The sequence below is a fragment of the Etheostoma cragini genome, chromosome 11, assembly GCF_013103735.1.
Source record: "Etheostoma cragini isolate CJK2018 chromosome 11, CSU_Ecrag_1.0, whole genome shotgun sequence".
NCBI lineage: Eukaryota > Metazoa > Chordata > Actinopteri > Perciformes > Percidae > Etheostoma > Etheostoma cragini.
The window spans coordinates 7,413,644-7,437,098 of NC_048417.1; the positions used below are offsets into that span (position 1 = coordinate 7,413,644).

A 23,455-nucleotide genomic window follows, 5' to 3' on the forward strand; every position below is an offset into this window, starting at 1 on the left:
CATATTCTTTAAGCTAGTGGAGATTGACATTGAATTAGATTTGAGCTGGAATTGGAATTAAAAACAGTGCCAGTGCTCTAAACCACTAGGCTTTAATGTAACATTTACTGGTATGACCACTGTACATCCCTAAGTGGGGAAAAAAGCTAACTGCTAAGTAGTGTTTCTACAATAATGAAATCCAGTAATCCATTACTTTCACAGGTGAAACATGTATAATATATGGTTATGGGATAAAAGACAGACATGCTAGTATTTTACACTAATGAGAACAGGTGCAATTCCATCACTGAATTTGATCTGGAAATGTAATATTAAGCCATCTGTTAAACATCTATGTGTTACTAAACCCAAAAGTCCCCAGGAAAAAGACACTAAACTATCGCCACTGTAGGTTGTGTCTTCTGACAATCCGTCAAGTCAAAAGAAATTCTGTAAGGATCGGACCTAAAGAGTACACCACAGTCATGCATTTTTACATCCCCCCCCGATCCCCTGCAACCACTTGCTCTGTCATAAGAAATTGTGCATTTTGAGAAAATTGATAACACTAATGCTTTCATTTTATTTTTTAAGATTTTTGTTGTCTCCTAGTAATCTGATCACAAAATACATTACATATTTTAACCTCAAACACAGGGGTGATGCAACTTTCCGTGACGTGTATTTTTTACAGCACCACAACCACGTTTCATGAAAGGAAATCGACGCATGTTGCTCTGTGGCATTTACTTTCATCATGGAACGCTCAAGTGTGTGTCAGAGTTACATATTGTACACACTCAACCAGCCGAGATTTACTCAACATCCGTTTAGCTCCAAATATATCTGTTGTGACACACTGACTACACAGCCTAAGTGTGAAAAATTGAGAAAGAGGAGAAGTAAGAATATGGATAAACTTTCAATCTGAGAAATCTTGAAACTCAACTGTCTGTGTGTGTGTGTAAAAATATACATGCAACAACAGATGCAGACACGCGCACTTTGTCTGAGAAATTGTCAGATGAACCAGGTTTTAGTGTGTATTTGCAGGTGTGTGTGCAAGTGCCAGAAGGAGAAGTTGACCAGACAAAACACACACATTTTAGCGTGACAGTCCTTTATGAGCAGTCCTTTATGAACAGTGCTTTATGAACAAAGCAGGATAAACAGAATTTAAACAGTTTTTCATTTTCATAATTAACTGAAAGTATATTTAAATTTATGTTTATTTATGTGCACTTTTTTGGATGCACAAGCATCTGTGTATGTGTCTCAATCTCATTGATCAATTCTTCATCCCAGTGGGACCAATCTGTGTGCATAAAGTACAATAAACCTATCCTTAAAATGTGTGCAATGTGTGTGTGCACCTGTACCTGATATAGTGACCAGGACATTGAGTCCCTCCAGGACGTCCATCTGCTGGAAGCGTCGTCGGTTGATCAGAGGGTAGACTTTCCCCTGACCGCTGCGATCCAACAGCATCAGGCCACTCTCTGTGCCCACCAACAGGTTCACTCCTACACACACACACACACACACACACACACACACACACACACACACACACACACACACACACACACACACACACACACACACACACACACACACACACACACACAATGTAGCTTTATCAAGACTTTGCTGCCCCCTGGTGGTAAAGACCTTTTTTTTTAAATACAACATTGCATGCTCAAGCTTTTCTGATGGACATTGAATATAGTATTTTTAAAGTTTTTTGTTGTTGTTGGCATTTTGGGATTTTCTTTGATAGGACATCTTAGATATGAAAGGGAAGCGAGAGAAAGAAGGACATGCAGCAAAGGGCCACAGGTCAGAATTAAACCTGCAGCCGCTGCGGCGAGGACTGAGTCTCTGTACATTGGGCGCACGCTCTACCAGGTTCACTACCCAGGCTCCCCTGAATATAATGTTTTTTTTACAAGATACTTAATTATTGCATGTTATGAAGCAAAAAAGATAATATAATATGTTAAACCTGTAAAAAATATGCTTAGATAATTATGAAAAAAAAAAACTAACTTATCGTTGTAATCTATATCTTACCCCATAGCGCAGCACACAGGATCTCAGAGTTGAACCTCTTCTTGTATTTGCGGATCTCTGGCGTGTCGCTCTGCGGGCGAGTGTTAACCGGGTTAACGTTGACCACGGAGCCTTTCCGAGATGGGTCGGCCCTCAGCGCCTCTGCTAGTCGAGCGTCATTCCCGTAGCCTAAAAGGTCAAAGGGAAGGGCATAGGTAGGACGATGTAGGATGTAGAATTTACCGGGCAGGGTGGGGGTCAGTCAAATGGTCAACATTAGAAAGGTGGATGGATCTCCTTTGTTTGCCAAATATTGTTATTAATAATTGCTTCATATTATTAATAATAATAATAATAATAGTTCTATTATTGCATCACATTATCATGGTATCGGTGTCAGAAAGAGGATCATTCTTCTCTCTGCCTCTCTTAAGTTGCCAGCTGGACTTAAAACATCTGTAAGAAAATCTAAACTCATCAAATCAGTGATTAAATGCAGACTGAACAAGTCTGAGGTAGTGGATCAGAACACCAAAGTCCTTAAAGCTGAAAAGATCTGGCCTCGAAGATGGCCGATCCTCTGAGGGATGATGGGAACAGGAGGACTGCCTTGATAAGAACACTTTGCAGCTTACTGGGGCAGTTTGCAACAGTCAACACTACTGTACTTTATGTAAAGTGCCCTAAGATAATGTCTGTTATGATTTGACATTATAAACAAAATAAATTGTAATACTGATTGGTCAGATGCAAGGTTAATAAGAAACTACATATTGAGTGGGAACTGAAATAAAGCAACTGTTCTAGATTTATTAACTTCTGATTTTCCAAAACGTAATGTTCCTTAGCCTGAGGTGCAAATGGAAAGCCGCATCATATCTCTCCCAGCAGTCACAGGGGGACGGGACTTACCGACGTTGTTAAGGGCGCTGCCGGTGGATGTAGAGACTTGAAGGAGGCGTGGGTCGATGAACGGAGTGAAGGAGGAGGAAGACTTGTGTTTCTGCATGTTGTTACTAGACTGGCTCTACAGTGAGATAAAATGAGATTTAGTGATTTAGCCAGAATATCACAAATCAGAATGTGCTATTGTTTTTAGATCAAAAATGTATCTACAGCACCGTATGCCTAGAAATAAAAATGAATGTAAACAATTGACAAGACAATGTTGTCAAACAAGCAGACAAACTAAGGTACTTCTGATGTATTGCATGCAAATACAATGGGCATTCAATTCAGAGGGTAACATTTTAAATACTGAGGAAAACGGCAAAAACAATGCTTGGGGGTAAAACATATGGAGTGCTGGTTGCAAACAGAACAAAAGGAGAAACAAAAATGCAGTTTAAAAAAAAAAGAGAAGTATTTCCATGGGAACATACTTGCCGTTGTGCTCCTAACTGCCCTGTTCGCTATGATCTATTGTCTGGGGACTGTGAGAATATGACTCGTTTGCTGAAAATAGGCAACATCAAGGATTACAATGTTTGGGGGAATGTTTGTTAGGACACTATAACAAAAAAGCTCTAAACCAGAGGTAACATGTCTGTGATCTTAAATACAAAACTCCGTGAGAAACAAAGGGACTACAGCTGGAAGTAAGTTTGATCTTTTCTTAAGTCGAAGTAAGTGCAAATACATACAACACACTCAACAGGATGTTCACAGGGCAAAAAAACTATCTGCTTTGTTCTACAACATACTTGACAATTATCCTTCAAATGCAGGCATTCACCAACACCACCATTTCTCTGCAGAACGTATGTCCGTAGAGAGAAAAAAAGCAAAACATGAAATGGTGAAGGGGCCATAAAGGGCTGGAGAAGGCTCACCAGAGCAGATGGCGACCAGCAGATGGCGGCCTACATGTGGCTGTTTGTGACGCTCTGAACTTACACGTTTGTGCCGCCTTATAAGCATGTATTTAGCTGAACTAGTTAATACTGCAGAGATTGTCGACAGGGGGTCCCCTTAGGGGTCCTCAAAGTCAATGAAGGGGGCCTCCTAATTATTGTGGATTTTTGAAAATTCTTTCAAAAATTAAAAGTCTTAACATAAATGCCAATTATTATTAGCCAATTTAAATCCCCACTGATATATAGGTAAGTTAGTCACTACAGTAGCAATCCAGAGAAACAGTAAATCCTAAGAATTCACTGGGCCACATGTATGTGTAATATTAAAAAAAGATTTTTAAAATCATGCGACAATTATATTTGTAATAGCTTAATATTCTATGCACTAAGGTATGTATAAAACCTTTAGGCCACTTTTCACCCAGTTTGATATGCAACTTAATTTTATACAATATTAGTAGTTGGGGGTCCTTGATGTCTCTCTTTCAACTTAGGGGTCTTTTGGTTTTAAAAAACCTTGAAGACCTCGACTGTGTTCCTAATTATGGCAGGCCAAGATGATTTCAACCTCTTTGCTCCTCCTATTCAAGATTACACAAGACATGGTGTCCATGTTGGGGCTGGTCGACATACTGTACCTCTATTAGGATGCTGAGCTTGTCCAGGGGACTCTGAGGGGACATGGTGGAGGGGCTGGTAAGGCTGGAAGAGGAAGGGGAGTTGGATGCAGAGGAGGAGGGGGAGGAATGGTGGCTCTGCTGGATCAGGTCTGGGAGGTGGTGGATGCGTCCAGCAAAGCCATTCCTGTCTGAGTGCTGTGGTGGGTGGTGGTGGTTGTGATGATGATGATGGGGGCTGGGGGTGTGGTTGCCAAGGCCCAGGCCCGACACCGAGCCAGGACTTGGGGCAAAGCCTGCAAGCAGCCCGGGGGTTTGAGCTTGGCCCGGGCCGGGGCTCGGACGCTTTCTGTTGTCACCTGCACTCTGGAAGTAGAAAGAGGGGTAGACGACTGTGGGTCTAGATGTGTTCCTGATGAGTTCAGGGGAAGGGAAGGTGTTAGCTAGATCAAAGGGCAAGCTACAGTGGCTATTCTACAGGCGGAAATAAAACTCTTGTTAGTAGCCAATCATTTTGTATGTAATATGGTAATTTTGTGGTGTTTATTGGTACAAAATGTAAGTGATGCTATAACTTTAAAGAGTCTAAATGGATTGAAAATGTAACAAAATCTGAATAAATGTTTATCAATTTCATAAATCCCAATTATTGAATCAGCTACTTGTCTTCATGTAGGCACAAATCAACTCTTTGAGGTTTTATACCCAATCTACGCTTCTACCCTTTGTAGCATTGAGGTACTCACTACTGGCCAAAAAGTATACAAAAACAGAATATGATCAACACAACATACAAACAGAATGGAAAAACACTTGGGGTTTAAATAAAAAAATACACAACAGAACAACTTAAAGTTTGTGGCAGATGATTGGTTTGTTTGTATTGTTGTCGTTTTTTCTTCATTTCAGCCAGTACCTGTCTGACGATCAGCGTGCTGTCTTTGCAAGGCGTTGAGCCTGCATCGCTCTCGCCTTCATCGTGAACGATCATGGTTTTCACTGATTCTGTTTCACCATTACTCAGCCTAGAAGAACTGCAGGAGAGAAGAAGATCTATTTAACACACGCATTCTGTTTTTTGGCTGGCTGCAATTTGGAAAATAATTTTGGGAATGCCGATTCAACAGTATTCACATACATTTTCGACCCAGGTGTGATGCCCCAGTCCAGGCTGGTCCTTTTCATGACGTTTTGTTGACATATTACACTTGGATATTTTAATGGCTTTTTGACATACTGTGCTATCACTGTTTTCAACAAAATCTTTTGGTGACACCCTGTTTCAGTGGTTAACATGGTTGCCAACAGACAACCAGCAAGTAGTCTCTGCAGACTCTGACGCAGGTTTGAAACCCAGTCCAGGCTAGCACTTTTAATGATATTTAAACATACTATACTATGCTATACTTTGGCTTTTTTCGACATACTATACTGCAACCTTTTTCGAAATACCACACTATGACTTCTTTAAATCACTTTTTTACACTGAACTTTTTCAACATACTATGACTTTTCTCAACATACTGTACATACTAGGACTTTTTAATCACTTATTTCAACATACATGCTATGACTTTCAATCACTTTTTTGACATACTATACAATGATTTGTTTGACATAATATACTATGACATTTTTGTTTTTAGGATTTTTTTGGCCCATTTTAGGCCTTTATTTGATAGGATAGCTTAAACATGAAAGAGGATAGAGACGGGGAATAACACTCAGCAAATAGGTTGGAATTGAACTGGCGGCTGCTGCAGCAAGGACAGAGCCTCTGTACATGGGGTGAACGCTCTACCAGCTACGTTTTTTTCGTTTTTCGACATACTACACGTTTTTTTTACATTTTATACCACAACTATGACTTTTTATCACACTTTTAAATATGCTATGACTTTTGTTTGGCAAACTATACTTTTTTAAACCATGTTTTCAAAATACTTTACTATGACAATTGTGGACATACTATACTGACATGCTATGCTATGATTCTTTTCAACATACTATATTGTGACTTTTTTTTAATCACTTTTTGGACATACTATACTATGACTTTTTTTCTTTAACCTTAAATCTCAAAATATTTTCATTGGTATTGTTCAACATGTCAATAAAATTCATAAAACCAGTAATTAAAACCATTCCCACTTCTTACACAATTATGCCAACAATCCATTTCAGCTTTAGCAATTTAGCTTTTCCGTCTTCACCAGCATTTTCTAGTTCTATCTTGTTCCACACTGGAATTTGACATCATCCATTACCCTAATCTAATGGAGTTTGTTACAGACTAGTATGAGATCAGAAGTTAAAGTTGTGTACATACACAGCTTTAGAGTCCTCCGGGCCAGAGGTTGACTCTTCGCCTGCTTCCTGGTCTACCTCTTCATCGTCATCTTCATCAGTGGTGTCTGAATCTTCACCACTGGAGGATGAATAATCTGTCACCTTATTTGGGGGACGAACGTCATCCACTGCACGTAGCTCCTTGGCCAGAGCCGTCAGGTCCTAAAGGAGGTCAAAAGGTAAAAATCTCAAATGTCATTGTATCTCATGGTTTTCTATTTTTCTCCCTCTGTTGGCATTTTTTCCATTCATCTGGGCATTTTATATGCAAGGTGTTAGCTAGGAAGTCATAAGATTTCCGTTAATCTTCCTTTGGAAAAAAAATGAAGCCGGAAACGGGAAGCTGCAGAAGAAGAAGAGTGGTTATAGAAGTACGCCAGCCAATGAGAAGCCAACGTGAGAGCAGCAAAGCCAAGAGATGAAGCGAGGAACAAAACATCATAGAGCTGATGCTCTTCAAACTACTGTAGGTAGTTAATTAATTAATGGTTAGTGAATTAATTTTAATAATGAGAAAATTATTACAGCTGCAAAGATGAAAAAGTATAACAGTATACTTAGGTTAGAGAAAGCATGAGTTAAGAGGGTCACCGCTTAGGCAGAAAGACCAGTGGAGAGAAAGCAAGCCATAAGTGCAGAAAACCCTTCAGCCAGTGAGCACAATCCAAAGATGAAACAACCATTTCACAAAGTCTTATCACTTCACTCTGTAGTGCAGGTGATGTGCAGGTTACATGACGCAGTACAAATGACCCAGTTTATTATCATTCACACAAGGAAAAAAATCTCCCATCAGGCCAAGTCAAACGATCATGTAATCATGACTATACAAACAGAGTTCTAGATCTAGACCTATCCCAGCTAGCGAGCTACAGTACTGGCTAGTCGGCTTTGAGTCAACTCTCACCGCTGGTCTGTTTGGCCTGACCAAGTCCTTCCTCTCCTCTGGTTTTTTCCCAGCATTCTCTGGCCGTTGGAGGGGTGAACCCTCTGATTTGGAGGAGGCTGAAGGAGGTGGAGGTGAAAAGTTCAGTTTATTCTAAAAAGTGATGAAAAAAATCCAAATGTGTATGCATGTTTGTGTTTTGTGCAGCTCCTTGACAAAAGTGGAATTTACTTTAGCACAACATTTTTATGGTGCCATTTCAGTTATATTGTCCACCACCCGTATTTTTCTTAGTGCGGATTTGAAATATGTGTGGACTCACAGCGGGCCCTGAATCTTTCTCCAGAGCCGCAGTGAGAACCGGGCTGAGAGCTGGAGTTACTGGAGCTGCTGGAGGAACTGGAGCCTCCGCTGCCACTGTTACTGGTTGGTCTGGGAACCAGTTTCTCCACTCGCTCCCACAGCAGCCGAGGCTCTGCTGCACTGTAGGGCCAACAAAAACCGGAGTCAAGAAAGTTAGAAATGAAGCCCTTGTAGAGATACTGACAGCAGAAGTGCTGTTGCACTAGTGACTGTACTATGTAATCAAATTTTTTTTAAAGTGGGTAGGTTCTTTATTCTGACAGAAACAAATATTTTCATGATGTTAAAGGTGCTCTAAGCGATGTTGGGGGACATTACTCCTTGTTGACGTTTTAAGTATTGTCAAACTAATTGAGACTAGCTTGGCCCTCCCTCCTCCTCATCCTGTCCTCTCCCCCTCCCCCTCCCGTTTCTGCTTTGTTCACCAACCCCCCCAACCCCCACCCCCAAATCTTGTCCGTTATTGGCTGGAACACCGTTTGTGTATGATTCGTATTGCAGGTAAGTACAGTTAGTTTTTGTTGCCGTTTGACCCTGGATTGTCTACAGAGACTGCATGTTTTTACCGTGTGTTCTGAGGACTGGAAGCTCGCGCATAGTAAGGAAATGTTTGTTGTATGTGAAAACAAATGTTGTAGATTATAAGAAGGATGACATCACTTAGAGCACCTTTAAAACCGAATATTTTGGGCTGGCTCGTGGATCAGAATGTCCCTAAATTCTTTTAAAGTAAAGTAAAAATTTGGAGCCAGTGTGAAAGAGCTGTAAATGGGGAAATAATTAATATTGACAGATAGCAGAATAACCAAGTATTTTGTTTAACATTAAAAAAACACTTTTTACTGACAGTGATTATATTTAAAGTCCAAGATGAGGAATACAAATATGCTAAATAAGTAATTGTACAGTAAGAACAGAGTATTTAAAATCCCCGCAGGGTGAGAGATGACAGGGAATTTCATGAGATGTTTTGTGGTGTACTGTATCATAAGGTTAGACAGCTTGCACTATTACATAAACCCTTTCACAATTTAAAGTTAAATCTATCTCTAAAACAAGGCAAGTGTTTGTTTGGCAGAAAGAGTTGTTGAGAAAGTCTTTTTTTTATGTGTTTTAATAACATAGTTGAAAACAGCAACTAGCAAATAGATATTTCCATCAAATAGTTATTAATAAATGTTATACAGAGTTCTTTATTTATTTATTTATTTTGATAATTCTACTGATATCCTTTATATTCATACATACAACAGGCATGTTACACCATGCAAACTCTATTCTAATTTCCAAAGAAACACAGAATCATACAAATCAGAGGGGTATGTCAGTTTACCTGGCAGAGGGGCGGTGCACAGCATGGCTGCCGTGTGAGGCGTTGCCATGGTGATGAGGCGAGTCTCGCCTTGACAACACCGGGGACCTTGATGTAGTCCTTACAGGAACCTTTTGTGATAAAGACAGTGACCAGCTCACGCATAAACAAACACTCTGTGTGCAAGAATGTGCTTGAAAGTGCAGTGAATACACAAAATACCCAAAACATACTGCCTAACACTCCTAGTTCACTCTATCCTGCTCAAGACCATTCAAGTGGCGGCTAACGCTTTTAGCTTATTTAGCAAATAATCAATATTCACACAGAGAAACATTAGTTTTCAAACTCAAAAGTCAGCAATGACATAAACCCAATCAAAAACTGCAACTATGTAAATTAATTAAATCTCTGCATCTAATGAGCTTTGGATGTCTAATATGGCTGCACTTTTAACTTAATGTAGAAGGACGCTGTCTTATCAAAATCTGAATGCTTGCTTGCAGAGTGAATCAGCAGACCGAGAGAATGCAGAACTTAATTCCACTCAAAACACCTGTCCTCCAGCAACTAAACCGCCTTCCCCGCCCCAGAGCACCATTGTAAAACAAAGCTATCACACCAGTAGTCACGAGTCACACCTTTCCCCCTTTCAGAATCACATGTAAAATCCGTAAAGCCAATGCAAAACATTTGGGAGCATCCAAACACAAAACAGCAGAGCAGAACAGAGCTTCCAGGCACAGCAGCCAACATTATTCTGCTAGGTTAAGAAGTTTAAGTCAGGGGCAACATGGAAACAATATGGTCTGATGTTAATGAAAGGTCCATCCTCCCCTGGTAACATGCTTTCCCTGTATTTTTTATACTTGTGACCCTGGTTTACCTGATGCTTGTGGAGGCATTAATGTTGTATTAAAAACTACATTCTACAGTTACAGAACATCTTGACAGGGTTGTGGTTCAGGCCTGGCAGCCATCCTGTTTATAACGCATGGTTTCTTTTTCTGGTGGGCAACTAACTTTAGCTCTGTAGGCTGGATTTAGATCCGTCTTAGTCTTTTGGATTCTGACTACCCACATTCGTGGGTTTTATCTCATAGCTTTCCTATCTTCCATATATTTAGCTGTAGCGTCTACCACATTGTACATTCAGGTAAGTTTTCTAAATGCAGAACTCGCACCTTCTTTGCTTATTTTTCTCTCCTTCTGCAGTTATTTCTGTCCTTTTGTGGCCGCAACGTTAAAGACTAAGTTAATCTAGTGAGGGAAGGAAAAGCAACACGACATAAATTGTCATAACTTGTACTAGTGTTTAGCATTGTCACAGACCCAAGGACTGGGTTATAAAGAGGACACAGACTGATTGTTGTGGGTCATATTAACAGTGAGCTACCTCTCTTTATGTCAACTCTGAGTCACCCAAAGTGTCGCTAACTTCCTCTTTATCTGGATATCCTGTGTATCGGGGGAATAGTTTACCACCAATGCGATTGTCTCAGGAAACCTGCTTACAGTACTTCAAAAACTGGTATGTTGATTCAATTAAATCATCTATAATTCCGCTACAATCTTTTTTTCTGCGCCACAAGAAGAGAAAAACCAAAACATGAATTATTGATAGCATAAAGAATCAGGCAGATGGTGGGAAGCTAAAGTAATAAGTTCAGGATGAAGACAGTTTGATCTCTACTGCCGCCCGACTACACCAGGGATCTTTCTTCCTGTCCTTACCCTGGGCGGGACCTCCTCTGAAGGGGCCGCTTCACGGGGTGAGGGCCTATGCTGCGAGTAGGGTTGTGGGTCAGTGCGTGCAGGCGTTGATGATGAGGAGGATGGTGATGAAGATGGAGGGTGAGGGTGTTCCTGGCTGTTGCGAAGGTGAAGATTTTCAAAGCTAGGGGCGAGCGGCTCGGTGAAGGAGTGCGACTGCGACACAGCAGACAGGGTGGTAGCGGAGGAGTTTGACGCTGCCACGCTGCCACTGCTCTTTAAAGCAGCCAGATGGGAACGGACCTTACAGACAACAAAAACACATTGGGGGAGGCCGGGTCAGTCTGCATGCAGTGCACTCTAACAAGGACAGGGGCTTCTCGGTATCTTTAGGTTTTTTTAAGATTGGAGCCGTACGGGACCATAAACTGTTCCAAAACGCTTTGAAGAACACTGACATGCAGCTTTTACGTTATCCCTTTTCAGACATGGAATATGTAGCATCACTAGCTTCATCTATCTGTTATTGTGAAGGATGTTTGTCATTATAAAATAGCTCTTCGTTATGGTTTCTTTCAAACATGACAACAATGTAACGGAAACAGCCACATTGCTTGTGCGATATTTGGCGGCTAGTTTGCAAAAGAGATCTGTGGATGTAATGATATTAGGGAAAAATTAGTGTTGCCGGTCTTCTCGCTGGCTGCATCAGTAATTAATTTGAAAACTTACTTTGACATGGAAATCTTAATAATCAGAGAGTGAATTATTTAGCCTTTTTTTTTTTTTTTAATAACGTCCAACTGAGCATTGAAGGACAAGATATTAAGTTGGGCCTAATCCCCATTGGCTGACATGCGGTATCTAAGGTGTTTGGCTGGATATTCACAAATATTAGCCCTGCAGTTGGCATGGATGAAAATGTAGAGATTAAAGTTAAGTGATATATTTATTACATAGCTCTTAAGAAGAAGGAACAAGATGTACATTAAATCTCTTTTGGTGTATGTAAATTCATGCTACTGCAGCGTCTACGTTAATCTGACGGCTTTCAGACATGACGCCGACATATAAAACTGCCATCGCATTTACAGAACGAGGTCCATGTCTGAAAGGGGGTAGAAGTGATTTTTGATTGCTTTGGAGAAATAAGTTCTCCAAAAACTTGGAGAACTTATTTGTCTCTGTAGCACAGTGTAGTGTAGCCGAAAGGTGTGGCTCCAAATAATAGCGACAAAGAACCCACATTTGTAGAGTGCAATCAGAGGACAGAAGCAACGCTCTCAAAATCAAAGTACATGCACGTCGTACATTTTGTCACTGAGGCTGCACCTTTTGCGTTGAAGTAACAGGGCAAAGTGAACTCCACTGTAAAAGCAATTCTGATCATATTTTAATTAGTTTTTTGGAAGCCTGAGATACAAATGGTACTGAACATGCTTTTCTGAGAGTAACAAAGAGGAAAACAAACAAAAATAAAAATAAAAAGCACAGGGAGTGAACAGAAAGATGAAGTGGATCCTGAGACAAATACTGGTCAGACTCTTAGTTTTGACTCATTTTAAACTGTACTAAATTAAGATCATCATTAATTAATTGGTTTGTTTATACTGTAAGTCATTTTTGTGTTCAACTTGTTGCATGTTTAGTATAATTGATTGGAATATGGCAGTGATAAGAATTAAGAATACAACTCCCTAATAACAAGGAGCCTCTTTTCAATATCAAGTACAAACCATTCACATTCTTTTAATTTCAGCAAAAAGACACACTACATGACACACTATGTGTAACTTCAAGACAGTTTAAGGCCTTGAATTGGAAAGATGTTTTCCAGAGAGTCTGTCTAAATTTCTAATCTTTTACTCAGATGTTTATTTTGTAGTAAAACTTTTTGTTGTTTAGGGTTAGTCAACAAGAGTCCCACTCATGTTCATCCTCAGGAGGATTCAGCCTCACCACTACTGCCAAGCATGAAGATGAACTGTAGTATAAGGCATGAACACAGGCTGGCATGCAAACATACATGTAGGCAGAACCACGCACAGGTTTAAAGCATACTTGTCTGAGGCAAGAAAGCTTATGACTTTGACACTGCGGTCCACATTCCTTCTGGGTTTCTTTTACAATATCCATGACCCCCATTAAACAAGTTGCTTTAGTTTTTTCAACGTAACCGGACCTCAACTGTGTTTGAACAGAGAATACTCCATGACTGCAGCTTCTTTTGGTCATTTGGAAGTTAAAGTAATGTAGGTCAGACGGCAGTTTAAATTTAGTTTTTATGAAATTGGCTCTAATTAGAACGCCTCAAAATGAATCCATCCGAGTTTCATTCAGCACGCAGTGAAGTATGCACGTGCAACAATGTTAAAACAACGCCACAACTGAGCCTGACAACTCGCAGCTAATCAGAGAAACTTGATTAATCCACTTTTAACATTATGCCAAATGGTTTATGACGCACCAGTGAGTTACATCATCAGTCCCATTTTACAAAGTTACAGCATCATTTTTATATATTTAAACTGTGCGACATATTCGAAACAGATTGACTTCAATGAACTGTGATTATTCGTGCGTAGTGGGTTGAATCCTTCTCTGGGAAGATGATTATTAATGTCTGAGTCACACTGCTGCGAATCTGGGTGCTAATGAATTATGCATGTTTTTAATCACCAGCACACAATGAGGAGGTACAGTATGTGCAGCAGAGACATACAAACCCCCTAACCTACCACCGAACAAACATTCTCATGTTCACACACACACACACACACACACACACACACACACACACACTTAAATAATTAGACATTTGGTGAAAGTACTTTTGTTTGCTTTAGAGTGGGAGGACAACCTGTCAATCAAAGAGTTTATCAGGGAAGAAGAATATATAATTTCATTTTCAACCACTGGCTTTGTGTTTTCATAAAGACCTTGTTCATGTGAAAATGAGCATTCTGTCGTTAACTTGAAGATTTAATGCAGTTTCACAAGTTACACAATAAAATTGAAAATAGAGTTGATGTCAACCCTGAATAGTTGTTGGATCCTTTATCCAGAGGAATCATCCTGAAAAGGTTGAGCTAAAGACACAATCCAGGAAGGATGAAATCACAGAAAAGCAGCAAAACTAGTGAACACATCTTACATATTTAAACAATACTAATAAGCCTTTCACAACAGAGAACATTGACTCAAGTATTTTGAAATCACCTGAAAGGGAGAACCTTAATAAGAGATAGAGAAAAAGGTATTAAATACAAATACAAAAGCGACATCCAGAGTAAAACAATAAACAAGGCTGGTTTTCTTGTTTTCCAATAAACTGGCATTTTGGAGACACAAGGTTTTCAGTTCACTTGACACCATGCAGTGAATGCTGGCAAGAAAATGAATGCATCATAAATTCATTAACCGTTAGCAAGGCTAGTCCTGGCAGGAAATGAGTCAACACAACTGGCAGTGTAAGGCCGAAAGCATCCTCAAAACAAAATCAAATTTGGCCCATTCACATAGGAAAAGGCAGATTTAAACCAAAAAGAAAAGCAAGTTGACCCTAAGGTTCAAGAGACATTAAAGTACCATGTGCCAAATACAGCATATAATACAATATTGTTTTAAATTAATGATACAGCCTGCCAGTGGAAAGCCACAACAGGAAGTATTAAGTTGAAATTTTGTGGAAAGGACAGTTAAGAAAACAGGAAGGCCGATGAGATCATATGACATACAAGCCTTTTATATGACTGTATGTACATTTACTTTAAGTTTGAGGAGCTTTTGAGTTGTGTCTCACAACTTAATCGTAATCTCTGATGTGGAATAAATTAAACAAACATCTGGAGTTGAACGGAGCGTACTGTTTTTTTTGTTTGTTTTTACTTCGCAGCCAGCTGTAGTGCCTCGATCTGATCGTTAAGCTACAACACGGCTAAATCCTGCAAGAGAAAAAGCACCGGTGGACTGCAACTAGTGGCAAACAACCCACTTGACTCAAAATAATGCCTGTGTAAGCTGTTCAAGTAAAGAAAAAGGAACAATTCGAGAGGATGGGGAAAGGGTTTGAAGACATCAGTGGTTACCTGTGGTTCCACAGGTCGATGCATGGCAGGCGGGTGTATGGCGGGTGCCTCAGATGCAGAGTTCCCATTGGGGTAGGAAGACTCGGAGCGCGGAGGCACCGGAGGCTGCTGTGGTTTGGTCTGAGCGGCCTGAGGAGAACCCTGGATGTTCTTCCGGTATCGCTCATCAGCCTAGAAAGGACAGACGCACACAAATGAAGGACAGGAGCATTAGCAGTGCTTTGAGAGTACAGGTCAATGTGTTTGAGAACATTAAGTAAGTGGACAGAAGCCATTAGGCATTACAGTTTGTTAGTTTCTTGCTGCAGAGCAGACTATATATTATTATTATTATGTATTATTATAGACTATACTTTACTAGCGGTGGTACAAGCACATCAGAAAGTCATCTGCTAATACAGGCACGCCAGCAGGAACAACAAAGCACTTCCTGAAGGGCAGCAGTGTTATTGTTGCAACAATTTTCCACACATCCCCTGCTAGTAAGACAATGACACTACAACCAGCAAAGAGTGTCATGCATGTGGTGGGAAAAACCTCCACAGGGAAAACAAAGGTTAGGACACACACCAAGGTCCAAGACACTTATTCACAGTGAAAACTGAGGGCTCGTTTGTTTGTAAAAGAGTGTTGTTGTTGTTTTTTTATTCGAAATGTATTTACCGTCTCTGTTCATACTGCAGACTTCTGCCAGCGGGTAACGCCTGCGCTGCAGCGACACAGAGCCTGTAGACTTTCCCTTTTAGGATAGTAAGATACTGGTTGAAAAGTTTGATTTGAGGTATGTTTGAAAAGATGAACTAAGTAAGAATAGGCCATAACCAATACAACCATCACCATTAAGGGAGGGGGCGGGGTCTTCTTCTTTGTTAAACTCCGGCAGATTAGAAGCTTCACAGCGGGCAGTACCACTTCCACAAGTCAAAAAAGTTATATTTTGATTAAATGCTATGGGGCATGTAAACGCACATATTGGGTTGCTTCATTTAGCGTTGATGTAAACATTGAATCCCTAATCAGAATGATTTCAAGAAATATTGTCCATGGTCCCGCAGCTAAAATATTACAAATTGTAACAAACCAAGATTATCATTTAAGTGTGTCTTAACCTGCTGACTTCTACTGTAATAGCCAAGTGAACCACACAAACACTTGCTGTCACAGTCACTGTCGACCAAGTTTGTGTTTTGCATCATCTGAACACTCCACCTATTCCTGCCTAAAAGACTGTATTTTGGATCTGATTAGTGTCTTTCTCCTTTTCTTCCCCCAACAGGTGGCAAATACTAACAGCAGGATGCCAAATAGAGAGAGAGAGAGAGAGAGAGAGAGAAACTGAGGTGTCTCATTATTACAATAACTTAATTAATATGGTGGCAAAGACAACAGCGAGGGTAATTAGAAGAGCAGCAGTGCCCTCGCTGGGGAGGAAGAGCTGGTCTGGTCGCAGCAAATTCTTTCCCCAAAGCTGAAAACATCCCATATTGAGTAATCAAAAGTTCATATAGTGCATTAGGGCTACATATATGGGCTGAAATGAGCATTTGAGTGGGTAACCTGAAATGTTGCTCATGAAAAGTCTTTATATATTATTTTGTAGTTTTAATTTGGGTCTACGTCAACTTCGTTGCAGCTTCCCCACCCCGCTCCTTCATCCTCCACTCACTTCAGGATGTTGGCGGATATTTGTGTGACGCATGTTGACTCTGGACTTTTGAAAAGGAAGCCAGAGAGAAACTACAGTCTCGACTCAACGTTACCCCCCTTTTAACACTTTTGTTTTGTCATCTGTCAAGAAGGACTTTTGCTGCTCTTCCAGTTTTACTGGAGTATATTTGCATCATGGACCTGTTATTACATAACAATTATAATTAAGTTTAGAAAGAGACGTTCTAGTAATTTAGTTCCTCTACAAAGCGTCCACACACTCCACACCAGCAGCTAGCCATCACCATGTACACATTCCACACCAGCAGCTAGCCATCACCATGTACACATTCCACACCAGCAGCTAGCCATCACCATGTACACAGTCCACACCAGCAGCTTGCCATCACCATGTACACATTTCACACCTGAAGCAGTTGGAGTGAGTACACACAAGCAAAGTTAGCATTCTACAGCAGTCAGTGTGACGGGTTCACCTCTCTGATTGGCTCAGAGTCAGGGGTGGGGCCTTGCAGGTCAGCAACAGGTAGCTTGGGTTCTGTGGTTTTCTCCAGACTGTGATTTTGACTTGTCTTTTCAGAGTCACTACTCTGCAGTTCTGTTGTATCCGGCTCAGGGCTCTGCGGGGGCTTTATCCTGTCCTGTTCAACACTCTGTGGGGGTTTAGTGTTCTGTTGCTGGACTGTTTTGTTACTCTCCAGGTTCTGGTTTTGTTGGAGGGAAAGGAGGTAGGTCTGCTCCTGCTGCAGCTGTCTCTGGAGCTTCTGGGCTTGGCGCTGCTCCTCAAGCTCCCGCCATTTATACTCCTAAGTACAGGAAGGGGCAAGTAAACCACCCACAACCTTTCATAGAAAGACGCTGGGAAAGTTGTACTGTTTCCACAACATTTAAAATTTGTATTCTTTAGGGGCCTCTTCAGATGAAAACTCAGCAACTTTAATTCCTTCTGGGATCCCCATTTAGAGTCTCAAGCCCATCTGATCTTCATGAATAAAATGCACAAAGAAAGATGCAAGTAAGCATGTTCTTCTTTCTCAAAAGTATCAGGAGTAACACTGTTTCATATTACAGAGTACTTTCCAAGCCTCTGATGTGGTCAGCACAAAATTGTAAGCCTCGTCATGAGATGTCTCAGATTTAATTATTTTATATTTTTCTTGAGTTTTACTGTAAAAAAGATTGGATAGTTACATCCCAACAATGTCAAAAACATGCCTTTTGTGTGCTCTGTAGATCACACAGATGTGGAGAGGCAGAGGACAACATGTCTCCATATCAGAGCTTTATCTTCTAGTAGCTAGTAAGACCAATATGTCATCTTTGAGAAACTGTTGACGTGGATCTTTGTAGTATGTTAAGACTGAACATTATCTCGCTAAAGAGCCGTCTCTTCACAATCCAACAGTTGCTCAAGTTTAATGCATCATGTATTAAATTATAATATAAAACATGCTTAGCACAACCCCATCTGTGCTACTAATGGATGATAAAAGATGACTGTTTCCTTAACAAATTGAGCTTAAATCAGGGTTGAGAAATTAGAGGAGAAGGTGTTTCTTTTCTAAGTCAAGGGAAAGGTCCCAACTAAATATTAATACTTTTGGGGTATTGCTTTTAAATGTCAAGCATTAGGCTCACCCCCCTAAACTAAAACAGGTAACAGCAAGCTTGTGGGCCAGATGTTCAAAGTGTCCATCTGCACGTATGTTGAAACGGTTAACTTTATTCAAAGTTAAACCATTAAACTATTAAAACAGTAATGATTTATATGAGTTTTCATACTTGTGCACATTGCCAAAAGCCACAGCTAAACTATCAAGAGGTTGTTAAGGAGGTGTATAAGATAGATCCTCGTAAATCTGGCCAAAGCAAGTGTTGGATAACTTTAAATAAGCTCTAACAGTTTTCAAGTGTGAAAGCCAATCATCATAAAGAAACAACTTTTTCCCACAATGCTGACTTTGTAAGAACCAAGGAGTGCAGCCAATGATAAAGTGATGTTGTGAGGCCTGGAAGTGGGGATGTGAGTGATCATATCCTTTCATTATTTGAGTATCCTCTGTAACCTCCCAGAGGAGCAAAATCCTTTAAAAATGAAAAAGAACAAGTCATACAAACCCCTCAATATAACCTGTGCAAGACCTGGAACATCTGGAGTAAAAATAAGGGAAGCCCTCTCTTCCAGTTGGATGACTAGTTTCCTGGTGACGATCACCATCACTAAGGGCTCTGTAAACTTCCCAACCTCACCACCAAAAACCTGAGAATACGTATTACATTTGGAACTCTACCGTTAACAGCTCCCTTCGGATCTACAAAAGTCATAAGTTAGTCCCAAAAACTCAATTCAGTTCAGCTCGGAAAAAAAAACACAATCAGGAGAGTTTGTGTAACGGAGGAATAATAAGTATCTGTATTATGATGTTCAACACCCTGGGAATTTTGGAAACATAAAAGAAAAAACACTTGAGACACATAAACTGATGGAAATAGCATTAAGGAAATATTGTAGATTTAGGGGGGCAAGGGGAAAGAAAAAAAAAGAAACTATTTGAAAAACGACAGAGAGGAAATAAGGGTAGTAGTGAGAATAGGGTCCAACACTCCATTGTCTATTATGCAGGGGGAATGCACTCATATGTAAGTGCGATGTCCTGGGTTTAGACACAACAGCCAAACACTCACCAGCAGCATGGCCTGTTCATGGAGCAGCTGCTGCTGCAGGATCTCCAGGTGCCTCTGCTCCTCCTCCAACTGACGGCGGATGTACTCCTGTCAATCAAACACAGTTCCTGTTAGGTCTATTTGGCAACAAATATCAAATATCAATATAATGGTATCAACAAAAAAACATCAAGCCTAAATTTCAACAATCCAACTTCTTGGTAACTGTGTGGGAAGGACATTGTTTCCTCTAAATATTTTCATATGCAATTGCAAAAGAATTGGTCCCAAATTTTTGCATTTCTATTTGTTTTTGTTTTTTTTACCCCATAGTCATTAACTAAATTAGTGCCGCGATAAAAACAAAAACTAGCTATGAGATCCTCAATGGACTAACTGACAAAAAATATTGAAATGGTTGTAGATGCATAACTATGTGGTCACAGAAACATTACAAATCCCACTAAATCCATCTCTTTACTTTCGATTCAAGTTCTTTACAATGAACATTTGGTATAAAAAAGATATCAACTTTTAATTTAGCCACATGTCCATGTGTTCAACTACTGTGAAAAAGGTCTGAACAGCATGCCCGTGGTTTCTTCTCTGTGTGATTCTGGCTCCTACCTGTTCCCGGTCGGCCCTCCTCTTCTCCTCCTCGGCCCTCCTGCGCTCTTCCTCCTCTTTGCGGCGTCGCTCCATCTCCTCAACGCGCCTCTTCTCCTCTTGTTCACGTCGGCGCTGCTCGCGCTCCTGCTGCCTCCTCATCTCGCGCTCACGCCGTTGTTGCTGGCAGTGGACACAGGAGGCGAGTTAACAGAGAAACCGGTTCATGTCCCATTGGACGCCGTCCTAGTTCTGACTTTTTGTCTAGTCTTATGCGACACAGAGCTCAAGTTTTTATAATGATTCCTGTAAGGTACATAAAAACCACAGCTTGACTGAGCAGCATTAGTATAAACACAGAATGCAAAGAAAATCACTTCTGACATTGATATGGTTAACTTCATCCAAAGGACACACTGTATAAATGCAAAAAAAGAAAGGGAACAGAAAGAGACAAGAAACAATAGGCCGCTACAATGAGAGCCCAAAACAAGCTCTTATGTAGATGATGCCAAGAGTGTAATAATTGTTTGTTTAATTAGACCATAGAGACCATTAGTTACAATTACTGATCATGTGGTTTACTATAGTTTGTTCTAAGTTAGACATCCAAGAGGCCCTCTTAACTAATGAACAGAAACCCATTAACTAATGAAAATATTTTGTATGTGCAGTCTTACATTGATTTAAAAACTGCTGCTATGTGCAAAGCAGTGGAGCATCTAGACTCCTTTTGAGTGTATATTCTAAGATAAGATATGCAGTACTTTAAAGGCCACCTGTTCAAGGACATCTGCTATTTACTGTCAGGGATTTTCAACGCTATACTACAGTATGTGGATTAGATAAAAATTAGGTTAAAGCAACCTTGATGCAGACTGTGATGTGTGATCTGTGCATTTTCCAAATTCTGAACACCAGGATAGTTAGGTATTTATTTACCTGTTAGATTGGTGGACATATAAATACAGATGAGCTGAAGTGACAGTGACAAAATTAACATGTCAACATTTCAGGCCCTGCATTAGGTCTAAATTAGACTAATATTTTAAGTCTGACAGGCACTTATCTAATACTTGGCTCTTTAGGCAGACATATTTAGAAATTACACAGATTTCTGTCAGTGAGCATGTTGTGAAGGTGCAGGGAATGCTGCAGGACATCAGTTTTGGTTGCGGTCTCATGACGCGTAGTGTTTATATCAAGTCAGCGCTCAAAATTAGAGATTCCACAGGAGGTAATGTGTCACATCAGGAGAGCACATGCGCAGTGGTATTTTTCTGACATTGCCTAGGTTCAACTGTGGCTTCTACTGTCTGATTCATCTAGTACTGTTATGAATCAGAAACACAGCCTGGAGCAAAAAAGTCAATGAACACTTCAAACCTCATTTTACATTTTATTCATGTACTTGTTTGTCAGTCCCTCTTCTAGTATTCAGGGCTTTCTCTAAATCCAAATAATGTGGTGTCAACTTCTTTTTTTTTTTAAAGCCAATTTCTTTTGGCTTTTTAGGCCATTATTTTGACAGGACAGCGAAGACTTGAAAAAGGAGAAAGAGGGAACGACACGCAGCAAAGAGCCGCAGGTTGGAGGAGTAAACCTCTATATATGGGTGCTGGCTCTACGAACTGAGCTACCCGGGCGCCCGGTTTAGTCTCCTTTGAGAGAAGTGAGGAGGAAACGCAGCAGCGCTCACACAGACACTAATAGAAGATGACCATAGATAAAAGAGATAAAGGATAATTACAAAAAGTACCTAGGGGGACACAAATTCTTTTTTTCTTTTTATCAGCCTTAAATTGATTTTGGAGTCTGGTATATAATATTATCAATCAAAAATAGGACCACTAAATCTCCAGGTTTAAAGTCTCTAATCTTATTACAAGCATAAACCGCACCTGATTAACTGGCTCTGTGCCCCCTGGCTACTCATACTGAGCAAAGACTTTGACCGTGGCTTTTCCAACAGCATTTCCTAAGCCACATCACCTCCTTCTTAGAGGAGGAGAAAAGAGAAAGCTTCAAGAAATGGAAAACTTCAGTCCATAATGGGTGTTTGGGTTAGGGCTGCAACTGATCATTAACCTGTGAATGTATACATACAGTATATTTTATATACACACACATTTAATCAATTTATCGTAAAATGTTTAAAAAATAATAATAAAAGCGCATCAGAAGTGTCCCACAAGCCCCGGGGTGATGTCTGATTGCTGGTTGTGACTGTTCAAAAGGACAAAATACTGTACGTCCAAAAGCAATTACAATTCAAATTTTAATTATTTTATATCGCTCAATTTAAGATGAAATATTAAGATTGTACGTATAGAGAGGGAGAATCTGAAACCAACAAATGTTTAGCATGTTGGCTTGATAAATGCTAAAGATTGTTGTTGATTACTGTTGTCGATCAATTAGTCTGGCTCAAAGGAAGCACGTTGCTGGGATTAAAGCCTGACGTCAGGCGCGTCTCCTTCACCTCTTGCTATCGGGGCTGAGCGCCCCTACCACGCTTGCAAATGGTTTAAAGAAATAACAATCAAAAGGCATAAGGAAAATAAAAGAAATCACTCTGGATTGAGCATTGTTCAACTTATGCTAGAAAAAATTTGTTGGCGTAAGTACGCTAGCTAGTCAACACATGCCATCTTCGGTAACGTTTCATATTTCCTTGATCAGCCTGTCAGTATTTAAACAAATTTATCTGAAAGCTTCTCAGTGTTGGCGACCTTATTCACTCTGGAAGGAGAACCTCTCCTCGATGTAGAGGATGCAGGAAGAAGCTTCATAAATAACTCACGTTCCCTCAGAAACAGGAGTATTTTTAGTCCTATTGTAACTTACAGTGTAACTCCTGGGAGGGATGCTGTGACGCTTCATAAATAATATAGACATTTTGGATATGGTTTTCTATTAAACAGTGACTGGTCAAGCAAAGAGCAGCTTTTTAAACCTGGTTTTGTTTGGGACAACACTGCTTTAGAGTTGCTAACATTACTGTATTACTGCACAAGGCAGCCCTTAAGGACAGCTTCACACTAATCCAAGCAACGAAACATTCAGATTTTAAACAGTTAAACGAAATTATATATAACTAAAATAAAAGTAATGTTTCTTGTAATGTAACAACATGTTTCTTTTTCTTTCATGAGTTAATGAGTGAGAGCAGGGTAGGGGACAGGAAAACAAGAGGTTTAGGAAGATAAAGATATGAAATCAATGTTCCAAGACTGCCTTATCTGAGTAATGTTCCTATTCTTAGATTTGGATTTATTTTATGGCTCTCTTTTATTTAG

At 40.1% G+C, this 23,455-nt stretch overlaps 1 protein-coding gene and 1 long non-coding RNA gene across 16 annotated transcripts in view; one reads left to right on the top strand and one right to left on the bottom strand.

The window, feature by feature from the left end:
- Positions 1-23,455, bottom strand: part of map4k4 (mitogen-activated protein kinase kinase kinase kinase 4) — a 90,980-nt gene that overhangs the window by 8,336 nt on the left and 59,189 nt on the right. The window contains exons 13-26 of one of the 15 annotated variants that reach the window (XM_034884575.1): positions 20,178-20,339; positions 19,572-19,658; positions 17,363-17,692; positions 15,219-15,389; positions 11,152-11,433; positions 9,439-9,548; positions 8,065-8,225; positions 7,764-7,861; positions 6,837-7,018; positions 5,424-5,541; positions 4,529-4,981; positions 2,949-3,061; positions 2,056-2,246; positions 1,362-1,505 (exon numbers count right to left, since the gene is read on the bottom strand). In XM_034884575.1, coding sequence (XP_034740466.1) covers positions 1,362-1,505; positions 2,056-2,246; positions 2,949-3,061; positions 4,529-4,981; positions 5,424-5,541; positions 6,837-7,018; positions 7,764-7,861; positions 8,065-8,225; positions 9,439-9,548; positions 11,152-11,433; positions 15,219-15,389; positions 17,363-17,692; positions 19,572-19,658; positions 20,178-20,339 — 2,602 coding nt within the window. Of the gene's footprint in view, positions 1-1,361; positions 1,506-2,055; positions 2,247-2,946; positions 3,062-4,528; positions 4,982-5,423; positions 5,542-6,836; positions 7,019-7,763; positions 7,862-8,064; positions 8,226-9,438; positions 9,549-11,151; positions 11,434-15,218; positions 15,390-17,362; positions 17,693-19,571; positions 19,659-20,177; positions 20,340-23,455 lie in introns of all 15 variants that reach the window. The other 14 variants (XM_034884577.1, XM_034884578.1, XM_034884576.1 and 11 more) reach the window with 14 other exon arrangements.
- On the top strand, positions 7,029-8,206 carry LOC117952361. The gene is made up of 3 exons (XR_004658398.1): positions 7,029-7,326; positions 7,817-7,876; positions 8,089-8,206. It is a non-coding gene; the product is annotated as an uncharacterized LOC117952361 (long non-coding RNA).